Genomic DNA, 18,799 nt, shown 5'->3' with positions numbered 1-18,799 from the left:
TCGCAGGGCCATTATTGACCAAGCTGGCTGTAGCCTGGGCGGCTTTATGTCTCACTAAATATCGATGTACCTCCAAATCTATTTGCTGCCTGGGCCACTCGTGATGTACTTTATTCAACCTCCTTCGCGATCCATCATTGGTCGGGGTCATCTAACAGCTGCGCCAACTCTTGATTCATCAGTTTGAATTTTATAACCATAATGTGTATTTATATCAGTATGTGTTCAATTCGCGGGGCATGGTTGGTATTCTAGTTAGGATATTGTATGGTGTTGTAGCAGTGTGTGGTGCAGAACAGGAACAATGGCCTCTGATTTTCAGAGAATTTTGCTTTGCTAGACGAGGCTTTCCTTCTCCAAAAGCAGATAAAAGAGAAAGAGGGGGGGGGGGGGGGGGGGGGGGTCTGCACCATGTATGTTCTCAAATACATCTTGAACGTCAGGGCAGAGATTGAGTAGTTGTAAGTTAGTCTGTTTCCGACACCTGTATAACACCTAGTCTTTTAGAAGGATGTATAGACAGCATGGCGCGGATAACTTCTATTCAAGGCTTAAAAACCTATGGAACCTTACTCTTCAAACCCCTCAAGTATCTCATCGCCCATAGGTTTGGAATCTTACTACAAAAGCAACCCGCAACTACGAGATGACCATCAAACCAGACACTTCAACTTTCTTGGAAGCTAGTTAACTCTTCAGGGCTAAAGACCAGATATACCAAGACATCAACCTAGACGCGTCCTTGCGTCCATGTATCACTGGAGCGATAGTTTCTATTATAACACGCGTTGTGCTCATTTTCTTTTTGTAAATTCGTTCTTGCACATATTGCTACTCCCAGATAAGGTCTATAGTAAACTGCTTTCTATAACTCCTAATGATCGCATAGACCAACGCATTTAGCCGTTTCGCCCTAGTTACGGCGTAGAGACTAGAGAAGCACAGCCTAAAATCGTGGAACAGAATATACACATCAATATCCTATTTACATTTTTACCCCCAACTTCCTACAGCGATCATCATTGCCACTGCAAGCATATGCTCAAATACCGTCAATGAGCGGGCTGAGACCTTGCGCGGTACCAAGTCTAGATTCGTAGAAGAACCTAGCTCTCTCGACATTCGCACGGTCTGCCATAAACTTGGCAAATGCCGTTGCATCCGTGTTAGGCTCCTCAAGAATTTTATGATGGCCATTGGCCGCCGGAATGTCCTCGCGAACGCTCCACCCAGCTCTAGCCTTCTGGTAGTCATCGCTGAGCATGAAGCTATGGAGCAACTTTGCGCCTTCTGGATGCGGTGCCTTTTTCAGGATGGCGCCAGTCTGAGGCCAAGAGACGAATTTGGCATCAGTGGGTAGTGCATATGACGCTCCCGTGCTATTCGTGAATCCATAGCTGACAGTAAATGTTGCTACGCTGGTGCTGTTTGCCATTTTGAGAATCGTTGCTGGGGTTTGTGTGCCGCGTACCCAGCGGGGGTTGTTGGCAACAAGGGCGTCGAACCATTCCATGCCTAGTTTTTCCAAGCTAGAAATTCAATTAATAAACCGCATATATGAAGCGAGATAAGAACTTACATGGTGTCAAACTGGAACAAGACCGCGTCGTCATCGTTAGGATAAGTCAGAACGAGCTTATCCTTGAACTCGGGTTTGATGAAATCTTCGTATGCAGTGGGTACTGCGCTCGTTTTGTTCGGGTTGGCAGCGATACTGTATTTGTTTAGTAGTGATATTGACATACAGTTCATGGTGTGTCATACCCCCAAGAAATAATAAACAGTCCACTGTAGGCTGCATCTGCATCCTTGAACTGAGGATAAACTTTGTCGAAGTTCAATGGCGCATAATTCATCAGAGCGCCTTCCTTCTTCCAGCGGGGGAAATCATGAAGCGTCTGAAGGATGACGCTGTCCACGTATACGTTGTCGTTTGCGAGTTGCAAATTTATGTTTGTATCGTGGTATTTGGAAAGGTCGACTGTGACATTCAGAGTCATTTTAGGAAATCGTGTCTCAAAGGCACTCTTCAGGGCGTTTGCCTGAGACTTTTCGTCACCGCCCTGAAAAAGAGTGACAATGCCACCTTCAGCAACAGCTGCCTCATAGATTTCGTCGAGGCTACGCGTTTCTTTCGTGGACGTTGCGGCGTTTGGGGCAGGGGCGGCTAGAGAGACACAGGCAAAGAGTGCCAGATTGGAAAGTATGACGCGCATGATGGCTGATGATATTCCGTATAGTTGGAATAGGAATGCAGGTACCCGACAAACGTTCGAAAGACTGGAGGTCTTATACAAGAACCCTGTGGTTATGTCAACCCATCCTAATGTCAGTTAGTGGGGTACTAATTCGCTACTAGTGCTACAAGAAGGTTAGTATAAGGTTATCACTATCAGTTAGATTGGATCTCTTTGAAATCGGCCCCTTTCGACAAAACATTTATTCGCGCAGGAATATAGCCGAACACCTTGATAATCGTGCACAACTGATTACGTACCTTAGTAGCTATTAAGCACGTCATTCTTCAAGAGAAATACGAACTATTTTGACGCAAGTATTCAACACAATAGGCAGGTGATTTCTCTTTACCCAAGGAACATCAAAAATTAACAAGAGCATTATCGTAGAGTATAAGATATGGAAAACTTCAGCATAAGTCCAAGTAGAACTACTGATCTATCTGCATAAGAAAGCAATCTTGGATCTCGGGGAAACCTCGGCAGCCTCGTATAAAACGTGGTTCCGAGAATTGCGTAATATCGTAAGTAGCATCGATCACTATGCTTCGTTAGGAAAGTATATGCGTATTAGTGACTGTTATTTATCTACTGCCAAGATAGGTAGGCCCCCTATTTAGTACAGGCTCCGTCCAAAATCACATCTTGTTTCATTGGCAAGGAAGGGGAAAAAAGAGAAAAAACACTTCCCTTTTACAATCCCCCTTCTTTTCTGCCTCTGTTCTCTTCTCCTCATTCATTTTCTTATCTCAAGCCTTTTTCTGTTTACATGTTGTACCTCTTTTCTATGTCTCTTTCAAAAGTTGTAAACAAAAATAAAGAGAACAAGAAACAGAGAAAGAAAAGAAGATGAAACAAGAAGAACGTAAGTAGATGGAGAAAGAAGGGAAGGCAGAAGCGGCTTTGATTACAGTACGAGATCGGTTACAAATCCAGCTCGAATCCTAGCGGAGATAAGCATCGATAGCGCCACACTAAGCAGGGCTCCCCTGCATATATGGGTGACGCATAACTTTTGCCCCTTCAAATATCTTGACAACTGTCGTGGTTTCCCTGTACCACTGTTTCATGTTCACTGGGGCTTCTAAGAACTAAACAGGGTATACTATGTAGATAGTAGTGTGTTGCAAGGGGCTGCGCCCTGCCTCGTACGCAATCCAAAACATTGTGAAGCTGGTTGTCAAAAACTCAGCCCCATGCGACTGGACTTTTACAATTGAAAGGGTGCAAGTAATCAATGTTTTGCTAATTCTCTACGCAGTATAGTCGATCCCGTAGCTTCTGTTGAAGCCTCCTGCTAGACACACAAGAACTACATGCCAAATTCCAGCAACCAAGCTATCGTCTGTCCTTTAGATAGTCCGTCGCGCTGTCCTTTAGATAGTCCGTCGCGCTGTCCTTTAGATAGTCCGTCGCACTGTCCCATAGGCACCAAAATGTTGCCTCGTATGTATCGGCTTGTTATTGTCTTCCCGGAACCATCCGTAGCGCGAAGCAGGTAATCCACAAGACAATTTGAACTAGTAGCTGCAGCTTGAAAGGGTAATCTCGTCGCTTCCTTGCGGGTCCATTCTAGGATTGACTGATCGATGTAGGTGTACGGAAGTCGCTCCCAAAAGTTATCGCTAGGCCGGAGGAGCTCGGTTAGAAGTTGGTGCTAATAGGGGTGCCCGTAATATCACCGTAGTACTACCAAGTCTTTGCCTAGTTAGACTTACGCTATAACTTAAAGCTTGTTACTTCTATATACTTTAGATCCTCTTTACCTAGTAGTTAATAGTGTCGCTGTAACTAATACTTATAGCGAGAGGGCGTTAGTAAAACGCACAACATTGTCGTCGATTCCGCTTAACAAAACGCTAGCAAGAACTTCTAACTGAGCTCCTCCGGTCTGGCGATAACTTTTGGGAGCGACTTCCGTAGGCCTCCTTCAAGCTCTGTCGGAGGAGCGCCGGATCCGTCCCTGCGTGCCGAAAAACCCTACTATGTGCTGAAAACAACCAATCGGATCGCAGGGATCATGACTTCCCTCTAAACGTCGCGATCCGATTGGTTGTTTTTGGCACATAGGGCTTTTCGGCACACAGGGACGGTCCTTATTTATAACGAGCCCTGGAAAAAAACATGTATAAAAGGAATGGGTGCCGAATAGTGGATAAGATTACAGCTTGCCTCGCACCTGAAGGCGAGTATTTAACTTCACCGCGCGTTCAACAAGTTCCATCATGCGGTGTACTGGAGTGTCTAAAGATTCGAAATGATTCAAATCAACACCTAATACCAGCTTTGCAGAAACCTGCGCAGCTAGTCTACTTGTATATTTGAAGACATTGAAGGCGTGACCGAGATTCTCAGTTTGATCAAGGACTTTGAAGGAAGAAGATCCGGCATCTATTATGTTGGGCAGGTGGTGTTTCATTGCCTTCGGCGACATGCTTGGAGGAAGAAACTTATGGGCTTCTTTCCAAGCGGGGGATTCTGTGTCGCAGAGGAATAGTGCCGTGGGATCTTGTATTCGGTCCAAGGGATGGCTTGGAGATGTTGGTGCGTTGGTGAAATATTCACTAGCTCGAAAGGCCAATTTAGCTACTTCGGGATTGTTGGTTAAGTAATAAGTTCGTCTAATGTTGTGAACTTTGATCACACCTCCGTAAGTGTCAAATAACCGGCGATAGTTGCCAATGTAATCGGGGTAGATGTCGAAGTAATTCTGGAAGAAAGGAACACTTCTTGGGCCCTGGGGGTCTCTAATTCTACGATCGCCGATGAGGACACTTACAGGGCCATCGGTGATTTCTTCTAACAGTTGCACCTTCCTGCGATTCTGGTAGAGAGTTACATTGCCTACGTATTCATCAGCTTGAGTTGACTGAGAAATCATCGGAGAGATATTGCCTTTATTTACCAGAATATTAAATCTGGCCAGGATCGTAGCGTGTAATGCTTCAAATGTTTTGTACTGGCCAAGCTGAAAGGATTGGTTCAAGCCCCCGCTGAATTCTCATAGACAAACATTGATGGTCGCCATTTAGCCGGTTGGGGCACACAAAATCGCTGTATAAAGATATTGTGAGACCAATCAATTCGGTTCCTAAAGGATATGTCACAAGTATAAGTACTCAAAACCTTCGGGGCAGCATTAGCGCGATCGCCTCATGTCTCGCCAGAATTCCTAATGCAGCCTGAGACAAGGATGAGGAAGAAGGGAAACGGACGTATGATTACTCAGATTAGTTCGGAAAGGCATGTAGTCACTTAGTCATTACCTACTAATAGCTTCACACCAGCTATCCGACACTGCTCACGATAAAAACAGGGACATGGTTTGGGCGAACATCCATCGTATCAGTTTTAGAAATTCTGAGATATTGTTTTACAATCATTCCAGCATGGTAGTAGTTAAAGAGCTCTCTCAGGGTGAGGTGGCGAATCATAGCCAAGGAAAGGACCTATGGGCCTGTATTCGTGGATATGGTCAGTCCCTTTGCTACCCATCTGCCCGAAAGAAACCCGATCTTGATATAGTATACAATGTCTCGAATTTCATAGAAGAGCATCCTGAGTGAAAAGAGGTTCTTCGTGCGTTTGCAGGAAAAGATGCCACAGAAGCTTTCGAGGACGCTGCCCACTCCGAGGAGGTTACGACAATTATGAAAGAACTCATCGTCGGAAAAGTCCCATCGCTGGTAAGGGCTTCATCTTCCTACTAGCAAGATGCAAACTGATTTTGTATAATCAATAGCAACCGAAGGCTGCATCTACAACCCAGAGACCAACAGAAGCATCACCGATCCAGGAGACTAAATCACAGCTTGAGCGGAGTCGTGGTGGTAAAAGCACAAGAGACCGAGCCAAGTTGTTCCTCGTGGTATCTATCACAGCTCCGGTAGCACTAAGATTGGTTGCGGTGGCACCCATACTTGCATTCTTCGTGGTTATTGGAGTTTCTATACCACTTGCTGTATCAGTAAACATTGTCATTGTAGTCACACCCCGTCACCAAGCGGTTGAAGATTATGCAGGCTATATTAAATCAAACCTAGCTAGCTAAGAGTACCACCAAAAGTCTTGAAGAGTCATGGGAAACTTAGCCTGAATAGAACGGTGCACTGTGTTGGCGGGTTGTATTTTGCGACGGATTGGGTTGTACTCAAAAGACTGGGTTGCTAGCGAAACGTTCGGAGCCAGCTTTGTATCTTTACTCCAGTCAATTTCACGATGTAGAGCCTCCAGAAACGTGACAACCTGATTGTAATGTTAAATAATACTTCATCCCGCTTCAATTTCCGTTAATAGTTTTGAGGTACTTAAAGGACGCATACCGGTTTGGTGAACCATCGTTGGTCTTCTGATTCATACCAGCCAAGATGACCGCCGGAAGAGGTTGTGCAGAGCACAGTGTATGGGTTAATGCAAAACTCTTCAAAAGGCAGGGCTTCATAGTGAGAAATCTCAAAGTTTTCTCTAGCGACTCATACAATAGAGATGGATGGCCAACTTACCGGATCGTCTTCTGCGTTGAGAGCAAAGAGAGGCACCTTCACTGCAAGTACAGCATCAACCGATGATGCATCTCTATAGTACGTCCCAGTCGTTGGGTAGCCCCACATAGGTAGCTGAACAACACTTTTGTTGATCAGCTTAGTTATCTTCCTAACGTCCTCAGGGCAACTGTGTGAATACGTATCGAAGTCAAAAGAGTACTGAATCTTTTCGACCGCGGCAGCAGCAATCCTACTATTTCTCAAGACCATTTGAGCATGTCTGCATTCAATGTTAGATTCCAGTCACTCGTGCGATAGTTAATTTTATCACTTGCTGCTGAAAAGTCTGCTTCATTCCGTTTCCTAGGGCGTTTGAGTAGATATTGAGGCCCATCCAGCTTCGTCGGAGTGCGTTGACAACGACCTCCAAGTTCAACGGGTTTGAGCATACCACAGCGGCCCTGATGCCACATCTCTCGCCCTCCTCGCCAAGATACCAAACTTCCCACTTTTGATTAATATTTAGTCCTTCATGAGACCCATGTGAAGGCAGGGAAACTCACATTTACTAGAATATTTGCCCCAATCGAGAAACCGATGGCGTAAAGCGGCCGATTGGGGTACCTATTCCGCAAGAACGCCACCGTTTGCTTCAGGTCCCATGTCGATCGTGCATTGTATAACAGCGGACTTGTCAGATCAGTGCCGCCACAACCACGCGATACAACGACGCATGCCTCCCATCCACTAGCGACCAGTGGCGCCAGGACATGCTTAATACATCGCTCATGAGAAACACCAGCGACTCCATGTAATGCGATCACCATTGTCTTGCTGTCGAATGAGCCAAAGGGTGCACTATGGTCTCCGTAGTATGTGATATGTGGAGGCAATGAGGAGTCTTCTTCCATTGTTTCACTTTCGTCCTGGCTGACAAAGTCAACAGCGAAGGTCCCCGGGTATAGATCATCCTCTGACTTGAACATTTTGCGTTTGTCGCGCACAAAGACCCCGGTACGCCTTAAAGCTGTCCATATAGTTTGAAGGTGTCCATTGAAGGCTATGATGCTGGGTTGATACGGTGGTGTCGAATCCTTGCATAAGTCTGGTAGCGTGACTAAATGATTCGAGCGATTTGTCAAAGATATAGAATGGTCGGAGTGGTAGAATGAGACTCTGAGGGCCCAGAAACTTCTGAGGATATTCATGACGGCAAGTGTTGTTATGACTTTTGCTATTTCAAGATTTTCATCGCGTGAATCCAAAGCTCGCTTATATGCTCCGTGAATGATGAGATGAAATAATGACTTCTTTGTGAACCACGCTCTAAGCTCGAACGATGGATGAATCTTATTCAAGCGAGAAATGGCGCTGTTTACGGCTACGATTGGTCTAGAAAAATAATCCAGCTCATACAGAGAGAATGGTATGCTCTCATCGGGCCGTTTATATTAGTCGATGAGGATCTACCTTGCTCATTTGCTAAGTTTACCATATGTTACTAAATACAAACGCGGAAGAACAACGGGACAAAAGCAGTCACATAAAATTGATTAGGGGAAAGACGTACGTCAGACCAGAGTTCGGGAATTTAGAACTAGCGCCATTATTCTGCGCTATTGCGCCATGCAATCTTCGATCTTTCTCGATATTAGACAGATTCAAAGATCGAGAGTTATTCAAAGCGGAAATTCGTCCATTCGAGCTGCGCATAGATGCTGGTTTGACCTTCCAGGTTAGCAAGCACAAAATCACGATTTCGCGCAGGTCCTTTGAAGTCAGAGGGAGGTATTCGAAAGTTCCTAAGAGATGTGAAGTTGAAGGATATGAGATTGAATTATGTAAATAGGGCTTCAACCACGGAACCTTCAAATGATGTTTCGATTCAAGGCCGGTTGACATGAAGGCTGCAGATGCTTTCGGGCGCTAAGCCCGGCCACAAACTCATATCACACGCGCCGACGTGTCTCATTCACTGTTCTCTCAAAAGTTTTGAAGGCTGATCGGAATTTTGTCTATCTCTCAATGAGTCCGTTCTCCAGCTATAGGAGAGTAATAGCTCTTGCGTAACTGGTACTATAAAACGGGATCCCTGGAAGCAGGTAGGGGAAAATGTCGTCTTCGATGATAGAGTTGAAATGAAGTTTCAATGAGCTTAAAGATCTAATCATTTGCACAAATTTTACCCAAGGTAAGAGTACGTATTGTTTCGCTGTACTGCGGTCTAGAATCCGCACGTCTTGACAAGTGTGAGTACTCATGGCGGCGCGCATATGAGACGATCCAGAAGACATTGGAGATTTCAACGAAGCAATCATACACCTGATGATCGCTGTCTTCGAGATATGTAACATCGTAACAATTCTCTACAGCGTTTTCTATGAGGCAGTTTATGGTGACGGGCTGTGAGGCAACCATTCTGCAGTAGCGAAGATCCACGATGATTGAGTCTTGGGAATAGTTGTAGTCAAATCACACAATGGCACACTTTTCTTGGCGAAAAGCCTTGACCTTACGCATGTAGAAGGGTGGTATACATTGTACAAAATTAAAAATTGCATAAGAAATAGTAATGTATGATCAAGATTCTGAAGGCTACGTTGTTTGGTGAATAAAATGTAACTTTGCGCACGTGTTGCAACCCATAGGTGAAGAAGGCAAGATGAAATTGAAATCAGAGAGGCTTACTAGCACAAGATATTAGCATTACTGATGGTTTTGTATTCATGAACTTCTGGTGTAGTTTGATACATTCCTTGCTGGATTCACAGAGCCTGAGTCAGCTTCGGCGCAGATCCAGCCACTAGACTTTCTAAACAAATTTCTCGATCAATCAATGTTTGATGGACAAGGCCAATTCTTCAGGGTTTTCAAGCATAGGCCGATGGAAACAGTCCAGTTACTTGATCTGCAAATCAGGTAAGAACCCTTGTGCCCAAGGTGCTCTGATGGCACTGGTGAAACAAAGCTGATCTTTACTAGGACCAATGAACAGGGCTGGCACTTTGACAACCAGAAGATCAGGATCGAGCTCACTCTCAGTAGCTGGAGTGATACCGCCTACTATGGCCTTATACCAGCACAATGGCCCTTCAAATCCATTCTTCTCCATCCGTAAGAGCCACTCTCTTTTCAGATTCTTTCCCGCGAGCTGATAATCGCAGTGAAGGCTTTTCTCGTCGTCCTCAAGAAAGCTCTGGAGTGCGCCTTTGGTGGAGTAGAGGCTGCTGCGGAGTTCTTCGCGTAATGAGTGAATTACATACCACAAGCTATCTAAGTGAGCAGAGCAGATAGCAGATGCAGCTTCAGAGGCATAAAACCCCCAGTAGCTCCAACGTTGAAGACCCGTGGCGCGCTCAGCAGTGGCGTTAAATTGGTCAAAGTCAAAATCGCGATCCAAGCGCGGAAAGTATGCGACATTCAGCATGACAAGGCCAGCGACACGCTCAGGGGCCCAAAAGTATAGACGCTGCCCCAGGAATGAGCCCCAGTCGTGACCAATGACGATGGTATGCGTAATGCCTTCTGCGGCGAGTATCTCGGCCAGATCGAAAGCCATGGACTTTGAGCTGTATGCTGTTGGGTCTTCAGGCTTGGCAGTGTCGCCATAGCCAAGGAGATCTGGTATGAGGATGTGGTAGCCAGAGGATAGCAGCTTTGGCACAACTTGGGACTATATTCCTGCCGAATCTGGATAGCCATGGAGCAACAGAAGAGAGGAGCTGGGGTTCGACCGCTCTGTTGTTATGGAGGAAGAGTCATAAAAGATACATGTCAGAGACCTGGAGGTCGTAAAAGATTTCCGATCAAACTTATCAATGTGCAGCGAGGATAATTCCGTGTCTTGCCTATGTAGTCGTTGCCTCGAGCCTCCCTTTTGTTCTTTACGGCGGCTACTTCGACAGGAAAATGACAAGAGCACCCATCCCACATAACGGCATACTTTGATTTAAAATGACTACTGTTGACAATTTTTGGGATTTGAATGCTCAGACGTTGTAAGGTGATCCACTAAATATGGTGTCAGTGAGAGAGGTATTTACGTTCGAGGATTATGCCGAAGCCGTTATCATAGCCCGGGTTAGAGTTGTTCGATTGGGTACGGAGACCAAACTCTAGACACAAGTGCACGCATTGTATAGTGGAGGCTGTGCTTATACACTGCATGAGGTTTCAACAGATCCGTTCCATCAAGTAGAAGCTTATCAAGGCCACATAGCCAAGTAGGTGCAAACAACACGTCATCGCTCATATATACCCAAAGACAACTCCACTCAGCTACTGCAGCTTATCTGTATTTAGATAAGCTCATACGTAGCTCACGAGGTCCAAACAGTCCAGCGTCTCATTTCAACATAGCATATATTTTCCATTGAAGAAACCTCAATCGTAAGATGTTCACCGTACTCTTGTATGCCTGTGTAGATATAACTTTGCAAATCGCAGGCAAGACATCTAAGGTAGGACAATCTTTTTGTATAATCACTTAAGATTCGTGCACGCTATAGGTGATTAGATCTTTCGCTAAGTGCATATCACAAGTAACGAGGATACTCTTCTTCTGACCGTGTGTCTTGGCTTCAAGTCACTGGTAGCTTTCAGTTTCGGGTCAATGCGGCCGAGGGTTCATTGAACCCTATGCTAAGTCCGCAATAGTATGACCGCTCATCAGTGCGACATGCAGTTTGATATCAGGCACCCAAGACGATCAATGGACGGCAATCGAACGGCATTCAATATATCGGGGGACGGAAGCGCCCAGCATAACAGGAGCTATAAAGACAGAGATGCCATGCAAATCTTCGTGCAAGATGATTGGTACTAATTACATGTGGTAATTTTGGTGATGCATGACGTGACTGCAAGCCGGGACGTTGCATTCCTGATTACGGGCCGCGCAGATCCTCCATGGCCCACCAAATAGCGTCTGGAGTAGGGCCTGATGGCGTCCCGTCGCAAGATGATTGGAAGAGCATGAATGAGATTATCGAGAAGAAAAGAGCTCAGAACCGTTTAGCGCAGCGAAATTATCGTACGTGTGTCACAGAAATCGCTCGCATTAGGCTGATAAGGTTTCAGGTCGAAATGTCAAGCGAAGGATCGAGGACTTGGAGCAACAGGCGGCAACGCAAGCCAGATTGCTGGCGCTAAAGGATGAAGGAACAGTAACTTGCAATCAAGCAATCTTGCCGCACACCGCTGGAGATATTCATTCAAGCATGGATAGTAATCTTGACGCATTGAGTAAAGAATTGGGAAAGGTATGGCACATCTCAATGCATTACCAAACTCGAGATGTTGACTTTCATTACACCGGAGAAAAGCCCGCCGCTGTCTACTCCCAAAAGTCAGCTTTTTATAAATTCAGAAGGCACTTGTTACATCAGATAAGACCATCGATAACATGTGGTATTGCCATACGCAAGAACATGGCAATGAACAGAACAAAGACTTCTACGCTCATCTGGGCACGCAAGTAGTCGACGTGCTCCCTGTTTCAATGCAAAGTGCGTGTTCCCAACTTTTTTTTCTATCCATGCTGAGATGGACAGTTGAAGAGAATTCCCAGCCAAGAAACGAGACGCATCGCGACCCTATGAGTCCAGAATCCCCTACTCAATACACCAACCCCGATGTCAGAATGCTCAACGACATACACATCAACTCGCCCATTGAGCCTTTTCAATTCTCCCGGGACCATGTTCAGGGTCGCAAGACTGTGGACAAATGGCATGGGACTGAGCGTGCGAGTGACTCACCTGGCTCAATGGGCGAAGACGCACTATTGACTGATGGTGATGCAACGTTTGAGTAAATAATAGAAGGGAAGATTGAGTACCTAATCCGCTGTGCTCCTAGAGCAGGATTTCAGGACCTTGATTTAGCTATAACCACTTTCTACACAGCTTAGTTCGACGAAGACTTGGAATGCTCGAACCGCTTTGGGCTGACATGCATGGCCGGTTGAAGTCCAGGGGGGGTCTCTATTCGTAGCGTCTGAATTGCAGACGTGGCAAACCAAGGAGCCAGTGGCGTACTCGATAAATACAAGCTGGGAAATGAGCGTAATTAGCCCCATGCCTTTGTCCCTCAGCCCTCAGGGAAAGACGGAACAGAACAGTCCAGACCAGCATACTGATACAAACAGGCAGCCTGCGTATTCAATCATGCCCGGGATCTCCTCCACATGGTCAACACATTTCGCGACCAAATAATACGCCCTATTGTTGGCATTGGCCACAGCGCGCGTGGCCCTATCCTCGTTAGCCTCGCACTCCTCCAGCCACGCCTCGTACTAGAGACTCTGATCCTCATTGACCCCATCATTCACCGGCACGTGTTTGCGGCGGGCTACTGCACGCCTGCGCTCGCTTCGGCCCCTCGACGCGATGAGTGGCCGTCCCGTTTCCGCTGCGACCGAAGACTTTCGCAAGAATAAGTATTATAGCAAATGGGATGAGCGCGTGTTGCAGCGGTGGCTGCAGTACGGCTTGCGCAATCTACCCACGGCTGTGTACCCACGCCACATCCAAGTGGCCGGAACTGAAGCTCACGTGACGCATGAAGACGCCTCTGCCGACACTGTCACGCTCACTACAACAAAGCACCAGGAAGTCTTCACTTTCCTCCGGCCAACATTCGATGCACATGCATACCCTGGGCTCGGCGTGCGAGCCGACTGCTGACAAGGTCGAGTCGACGGGTGTGGGCATCGGCGGAAGCGGCGGTGCAGCCAAGGGCTGGGTAGCCGAGGTGACGGTCCAGGGTGTAGGCCATCTCATCCCGACGGAGGCTGTTGGCGAAACGGCGGATCCTAGTGTCGAGTGGCTAGGAAACGAGATGGCAGCATGGAGAGAAAAAGAGATCGTCGAGCGAAGTGAATGGGCGTACATTCCGGATGAGCAAAAGCGAACGATTAGTGATCAGTATATTGAGGCTTTGAGAGGCGAGACGAAATCTGATACTGCACGACTTTCGAGACTTTGATTGTATAGCTTACTGGACGCGATAGAAGAATACAATGACTCAAATGCTGTTTACTCTTACCTCGTCGTATCTTACAACGATCGATACTGGCGTTAAGTACAAGAACTGTAAATTTCAAAGGTACAAAGAACAAAGTCGATAACGGTGACCGATGTCCAGATCACATCTAACGTGAAAGATGCCGATACAATCTAGATTTGGGTGTATTTGATATAAAGACTTAGTCACAGCGTGAAGTGTGTGTGACGTAATGATACTAGAAGAGCTACCTACGACCATGCTGTTTTGTGTCTCATCTTTTGACAGAAAAGGCGGTGTGTGATAAATTGTGATCTGAAAGCTTCGGTAAACCTAATCATTCTGGAAAGTGACGATCAACGGTTCGAAGGGTTTTTTTTTCAAGGATATTGATTATGTGCATTATTAGTCTATATGTATGTACACGCTGAAAACAGTAAGAAGAGATCGGCATGAGCGCAAAAAACAAACATTATTCTGTCCCATCAATCCATCATTAGTTCATGGCTAGACATGTTCACAACCTTACAAGCCCATGGCGATGGCACCAAAGACAATAGCGAAAATGCCGCCCGCTACTTTCTCAGCTGATGCGGCGCCAGTGAACTCTGGGGTGCCGGACGAAGTGGTGGAGGGAGTGTGAGATGGGTGCACGGTACCGTTTCCACTCGAGCCGGAAGAAGGAGTAGGCTGGACACTCAGGGTTCCTGGGACTGGGGTGGAAGAAGCCACAGGCAGACCAGAGGAAGACATACGAAGACCGTTGCAAATGCCGTTGTTGCAAGTGTTGTAGGCGCACTGCGCATCGGTCTTGCATGCGGCGTTGAAGTTACCACATTTCGCGATCAAACCGGCGTTGCTGGCCCAGCACTCCACACCCGCCATACACTGGCTAGGGGTGACATAGGGATTGCACTCAGCGCCCAGAGCAAGAGATCCAGCGGGCGCACTAATCGTCGGTGATGGGGCAGGGCTCCATCCGGGCGCAGCTGAGCTTGTGACGGTCGGTGGGGTTGAGGAAGAAGCCTTTGGGCCACTGCAGAAGCCGCCGTTGCAGGTGTTGTATGCACATTGGGCATCGCTGGTGCAAGAAGACTGGAAGTTTCCGCATCGTGGCTGAAGCATCGAGTTGGTAGCGTAGCAATTGGCACCATTAGCACATGGGGTGCCACCTGGAGTGCACTGCTCGCCCAGGGGAATGGGAGTTGTAGCCGGTGGAGTGGAAGAAGGGACTGGTGCAGAAGAAGGCTTGGGGCCATTGCACAAGCCACCATTACAGGTATTGAATGCACATTGCGCGTCGCTGGTGCATGATGATTGGAAGTTTCCGCATCGGGGCTGGAGCATCGAGTTGGTGGCATAGCAGTTGGCACCGCCGGCACACGGAGTACCGCCTGGAGTACAATTCTCCCCGAGAGGAATTGTAGACTGGGCCGAGGCAAGGACGCCGGCTGCGGCCAGAGCAAAGAAAGAGTAGCGCATGGTGAGGGTTGCGGATATGCTGAAGTTGAGACAATAAGCGAAGGGTATCGAAATGCTTCGAAGAAACGAGAGTAGTTGTAATTAGATGGTGGTAATATGGAGCAGACTGGTGATGGAGGATGACAAGCGGGCCTGCCCAGTCTGCTTTATACTTTTGGACATTCGTATTACCACAAAGTCTAAAAGCGTAATACGAGGCTGGTGATGCGGCCCGACCTGACTTGGCGCTCGTAGCCCATAGTTACCCGCTTTGGGGTTCGCCACGTGATGGTCAGGCGGTGAGCCAATCAGCGTCTGTGCTGCACAGCCCAAAATAGAAATCGTGCGTCATGCCATCCTCAGCTAGCCGCCTTCAGCTCTCAGGGTAGCATTCCAGAGTGTCGCCAACAGCGGGCATACCGAATGGGACGCTATTTACGTACATGACCTTCGTACTATTGACGAGCTACACACTTTTTTTACAGCCCCAGTCCCACGTACCTCGACCGAGCACCTCAAAGCGAACACTGAGCTGCCGTGCCTATGCTACTCTGTTTCCAAGCGCAAAAACATGGCTTTTCCATGTTGCAAATGCGGCCTAGCGCCACCAACCACGTACTGCTCACGCTGCGTCCAGGCACGTGCCATTACGTATTCACATCTGATCTTGACCATCTTGTCTGAAGACTGCACCACTAGCAGCGTCGATCGGTACTAACCGAGTACACTTGCGTGTGAGCTTAACTAGAGCATCGCCGAATCAAAACAACAGAGCTTTCCATCCAATGCCATGATTTTTGTCGCAGCAACCAGGCAACATGCATGCGGGGTTACTGGATCGGAAGCTGTAGCCCAGGGCATGTGGGTGGTTCCAAGGGCATTGTGCCACAGTGACATGTATGTGGGCGCATTGATGAAAAATGAGCGAATAACGGCGAGGTGGCTGTGCAAGGTACGACTAGCGGATCATCTAGCTGCTGACGAGAACCAAAGCTAGGATAGCGGGGTTCGTTGATGCTCGCAGACCCACCATGCCTCGTTCTGCTCGTGTCCCGTCTTCTCCTTTCTAAGTTTTCTTGTCAGCGCCGTCATGTTGACACTGTCCCTATGGCACACCTTACAGAGTCATAGTATCCAGACTATCGTATCAGTGCTGACTGTATTCATGGAAAGGTTCAAAAACAACCACATTGACCGGCTGTTCATGTGTCTAGAAGACACAATTTAGTTCCCTGGCCAGACCACGACTACGACCACTCGTGTCTGGAGCTATCTAGCTTGTAATACGAAGCTTGCCTGATGCAGTACTACTACGAAAATAGTTCGATATTTGTGAAATGTTCTCACGCTGCATCAAGTCTCCACCTCCGACCCAAGGATCGAACAACACATCCACTGTTACATCTCTGCCTGCATTGTCGTGACGTCGCGCAGCGTGTACCCCGCCAATCCAGACAGGCGGTAGTATCGAGTAGGATTTCCCGAAGTAGCTGCCTCTTTGCTCGAAAGAATCGCGTATGCGACATATATCCGACAACGGATATAGTAGTAGATCTGGACTGTGCTCGACCACAGACGTCGTGCATCTTACTTACGACAACACCAGACCCAGCTTCGTCAGGAGTGGCTGTAATACGAAACTCCTCGGGTCCCCGCATGACGTGGCCGGCGAACCATGGGAGAGCGAATATTTGTTTCAACGATGCATCAATATAATCAACGCAATAATATAACTCTTTTTCTCTGCCCTAGCCTGTAAACGTGTAATGGGCAATCAGCCAACGCACTGGATCTGCAGGCCTTGGCCTTGGCTTTTTCTACCACTCGCACTTCTGTGTAGTATACATGTTTACTTGGAAGAGTAGCTTCACATCTTTCGTCAACGTATCCAAAACTACAAGGGATGATGTGGTGATCGTCAATGCGGCATTAATTGGCATGTGTAGCCAGCGAACGGTCCCAGTCTTAACAGAGCCCCAGCGAACACCACCAATGGAAAAGGCGGACCCTCGAGGGAAATGGGGACTAAAGTCGGCCGCACTGCAGCAGCACACAAGACATGGTGTTTGGCAGCGTTTTCTTTTATTGAAACTTCCTACACTTGCAAAACTTCCATTCTCGCATCGCTCTTCTGCAGTGCGCTAGACATCTTTGGGGCGTTATGATGCCTGAATGCAATTACATAGAGGTCAGAATGGAATTTCCTGTGTACTCTTAGTAATTCAAGATAACTTATCCTAGCTGTTTCAAAGAAGGAACAGTGAAATTTGCGCCTGCTTTGGAGCTTGACTACATATCCTATAGGAATCAATGCATTGATATGCGCTAATGACCCAAGTTGGGAGTTTGATGACATTTGTGGCATGGTGAAAGAACATGAATAGCACTTTCAGATGTACATGAAAATAGCGTCTCGCAGAGATTAACCCGAATCCTTTTAGCATATACCTTGATTGCAAAGTGAATCTTTTGATACCCGATTCCGGATGCAATTATTCCTTAATTGGGTCAATGTGAGATTGAGTTGCATTAAATCTACAAGCTTTATTGTAGCAAAGAGAGTGCTGGAAGACGGCAGTACCATCCATATTTGTTTTGAACGTGGAGAAGTTCTGAAATTCTTCGCATGGATAATGTGTGCAGTATATAATTCAGAACAAGCCAGCTACCCAACTCAGGATGGGCAGTTGAGTGATATCTGGCCTGCAAGTCATTCCTGCTTTTTTTACATGCACATCTGCGCCAAGAATGACGAGAAAGATTTGCACATTGTTTCCTTCCACAATATACTCAATTCACGAGTGTTTGCAAAACTATTGCCTTTCCAAGGCAACTCTCGTCTTGTATCACCTAATTTCAGGCCGACTTTTTATCTGCAACAACAATCAGCTCCCACGCACGCCCACCGACCATATCTGCCTCTTGCTCTTGTACAGTCCAGTTGGCAAAGCATGGCCTGTAGTCGTCCCAATCGGCCTTGGGTCCTGCCCATATTATCCTCTCCACAGCCCCCTGGCCGTACACGGCCAGATATTCCTGAATCAGGCCAACGCGTCTTGGATACACAAACAGCCAGATCTGGGCTTGTTCCGCCAAGGGTTCGAGGAAGCGGGTACCATTGACCAGGCGGTAGTGGGAGGAGGGAAGGTATTTGTTAGGGCCCGGCGCAACCTCCACACCGATGATATGAAAGGTATCAGGGCCAGTCATGAGATATGCTTCAAGGAGGCCAAAGCCGCTTCCTATCGAGAGTGTGATACATGGCGGCGGGGCGAGGAGGGTTTGGAGGTATGCGATGAGCTGGGGACTAAGGGCGAGGCAGCTACCAGAGTAGGCAGTTGGCGTAGCGACAAGTCTTGGGAGGGGCGGCAACACGGGCGCAGTCAAGACCGCATTTGCGCCCCTATAGATATCCATGTCTGTATCCGTATCCCCATTCACGTCTCGTGACGTGTCGTCGTAGTGTTGAATATTGACTGCTTCCTCAGACGACATGGTCAGTCCGAGGGCTGCTACCACCTGTGAATAGAGACTGCATCGATGGGCGTACGTGATGGATGCATCAATTGGGCGCTACGTGATTGCTCGGACATGTCTATGTAGTCCCCGTTT

At 47.3% G+C, this 18,799-nt stretch overlaps 9 protein-coding genes across 9 annotated transcripts; 3 read left to right on the top strand and 6 right to left on the bottom strand.

Moving 5' to 3' along the window:
- Positions 1–791: 791 nt before the first annotated feature.
- On the bottom strand, positions 792–2,261 carry PSV08DRAFT_209295 (uncharacterized protein). Its single transcript, XM_014218856.2, has 3 exons — positions 1,765–2,261; positions 1,580–1,714; positions 792–1,529 (listed from the first exon to the last, which is right to left on the bottom strand). The coding sequence occupies exons 1-3, from the start codon at positions 2,214–2,216 to the stop codon at positions 1,043–1,045; spliced, it is 1,074 nt and encodes a 357-aa protein (XP_014074331.1). The 5' UTR covers positions 2,217–2,261; the 3' UTR covers positions 792–1,042.
- Positions 2,262–3,549: 1,288 nt separating this feature from the next.
- On the bottom strand, positions 3,550–5,220 carry PSV08DRAFT_187873 (cytochrome P450; the record flags this gene model as incomplete). Its single annotated transcript, XM_066091969.1, has 3 exons — positions 3,550–3,862; positions 4,140–4,220; positions 4,403–5,220. Coding segments are annotated over 3 exons (1,212 nt in total), but the record flags the coding sequence as incomplete, so codon positions are not given.
- A 406-nt stretch (positions 5,221–5,626) lies between these two features.
- Positions 5,627–6,288, top strand: PSV08DRAFT_251313 (cytochrome b5; the record flags this gene model as incomplete). Its single annotated transcript, XM_066092442.1, has 3 exons — positions 5,627–5,711; positions 5,829–5,923; positions 5,980–6,288. 3 exons carry the CDS (start codon positions 5,627–5,629, stop codon positions 6,286–6,288), a joined length of 489 nt encoding a protein of 162 aa, XP_065948249.1.
- A 256-nt stretch (positions 6,289–6,544) lies between these two features.
- On the bottom strand, positions 6,545–7,929 carry PSV08DRAFT_187242 (Alpha/Beta hydrolase protein; the record flags this gene model as incomplete). The annotated part of the gene is made up of 4 exons (XM_066091967.1): positions 6,545–6,688; positions 6,740–6,898; positions 7,029–7,229; positions 7,285–7,929. The coding sequence occupies 4 exons, from the start codon at positions 7,927–7,929 to the stop codon at positions 6,545–6,547; spliced, it is 1,149 nt and encodes a 382-aa protein (XP_065948248.1).
- Positions 7,930–9,620: 1,691 nt separating this feature from the next.
- PSV08DRAFT_355776 (Alpha/Beta hydrolase protein) lies at positions 9,621–10,280 on the bottom strand (the record flags this gene model as incomplete). Its single annotated transcript, XM_014218853.1, has 1 exon — positions 9,621–10,280. The coding sequence occupies one exon, from the start codon at positions 10,278–10,280 to the stop codon at positions 9,621–9,623; it is 660 nt and encodes a 219-aa protein (XP_014074328.1).
- A 1,349-nt stretch (positions 10,281–11,629) lies between these two features.
- PSV08DRAFT_251310 (uncharacterized protein) lies at positions 11,630–12,536 on the top strand (the record flags this gene model as incomplete). Its single annotated transcript, XM_066092441.1, has 4 exons — positions 11,630–11,753; positions 11,801–11,982; positions 12,093–12,228; positions 12,274–12,536. The coding sequence occupies 4 exons, from the start codon at positions 11,630–11,632 to the stop codon at positions 12,534–12,536; spliced, it is 705 nt and encodes a 234-aa protein (XP_065948247.1).
- A 113-nt stretch (positions 12,537–12,649) lies between these two features.
- PSV08DRAFT_380858 (uncharacterized protein) lies at positions 12,650–13,708 on the top strand (the record flags this gene model as incomplete). The annotated part of the gene is made up of 5 exons (XM_066093392.1): positions 12,650–12,690; positions 12,752–12,786; positions 12,874–13,120; positions 13,170–13,335; positions 13,397–13,708. The coding sequence occupies 5 exons, from the start codon at positions 12,650–12,652 to the stop codon at positions 13,706–13,708; spliced, it is 801 nt and encodes a 266-aa protein (XP_065948246.1).
- Positions 13,709–14,105: 397 nt separating this feature from the next.
- On the bottom strand, positions 14,106–15,309 carry PSV08DRAFT_330734 (uncharacterized protein). The gene has a single exon (XM_014218851.1). The coding sequence runs from the start codon at positions 15,206–15,208 to the stop codon at positions 14,252–14,254; it is 957 nt and encodes a 318-aa protein (XP_014074326.1). The 5' UTR covers positions 15,209–15,309; the 3' UTR covers positions 14,106–14,251.
- Positions 15,310–18,043: 2,734 nt separating this feature from the next.
- Positions 18,044–18,774, bottom strand: PSV08DRAFT_404950 (uncharacterized protein; the record flags this gene model as incomplete). Its single annotated transcript, XM_014218850.2, has 1 exon — positions 18,044–18,774. The coding sequence occupies exon 1, from the start codon at positions 18,680–18,682 to the stop codon at positions 18,044–18,046; it is 639 nt and encodes a 212-aa protein (XP_014074325.2). The 5' UTR covers positions 18,683–18,774.
- Between the last annotated feature and the right edge of the window lie 25 nt (positions 18,775–18,799).

The sequence above is a fragment of the Bipolaris maydis genome, assembly GCF_028858645.1.
Source record: "Bipolaris maydis strain C4 unplaced genomic scaffold PSV08scaffold_14, whole genome shotgun sequence".
NCBI lineage: Eukaryota > Fungi > Ascomycota > Dothideomycetes > Pleosporales > Pleosporaceae > Bipolaris > Bipolaris maydis.
Note: the sequence above shows the minus strand (reverse complement) of the source record. Positions and strands in the feature narration are given on the sequence as shown.

Bases quoted from the DNA above. Each gene is read 5' to 3' on its own strand.
- PSV08DRAFT_330734 (XM_014218851.1), bottom strand. From the start codon at position 15,208: ATGCGCTACTCTTTCTTTGCTCTGGCCGCAGCCGGCGTCCTTGCCTCG.
- PSV08DRAFT_209295 (XM_014218856.2), bottom strand. From the start codon at position 2,216: ATGCGCGTCATACTTTCCAATCTGGCACTCTTTGCCTGTGTCTCTCTA. The intron at 1,715-1,764 runs GTATGACACACC...AAACAAATACAG, and splicing joins CTGTTTATTATTTCTTGGGG to TATCGCTGCCAACCCGAACA. The intron at 1,530-1,579 runs GTAAGTTCTTAT...TTGAATTTCTAG, and splicing joins TTGTTCCAGTTTGACACCAT to CTTGGAAAAACTAGGCATGG.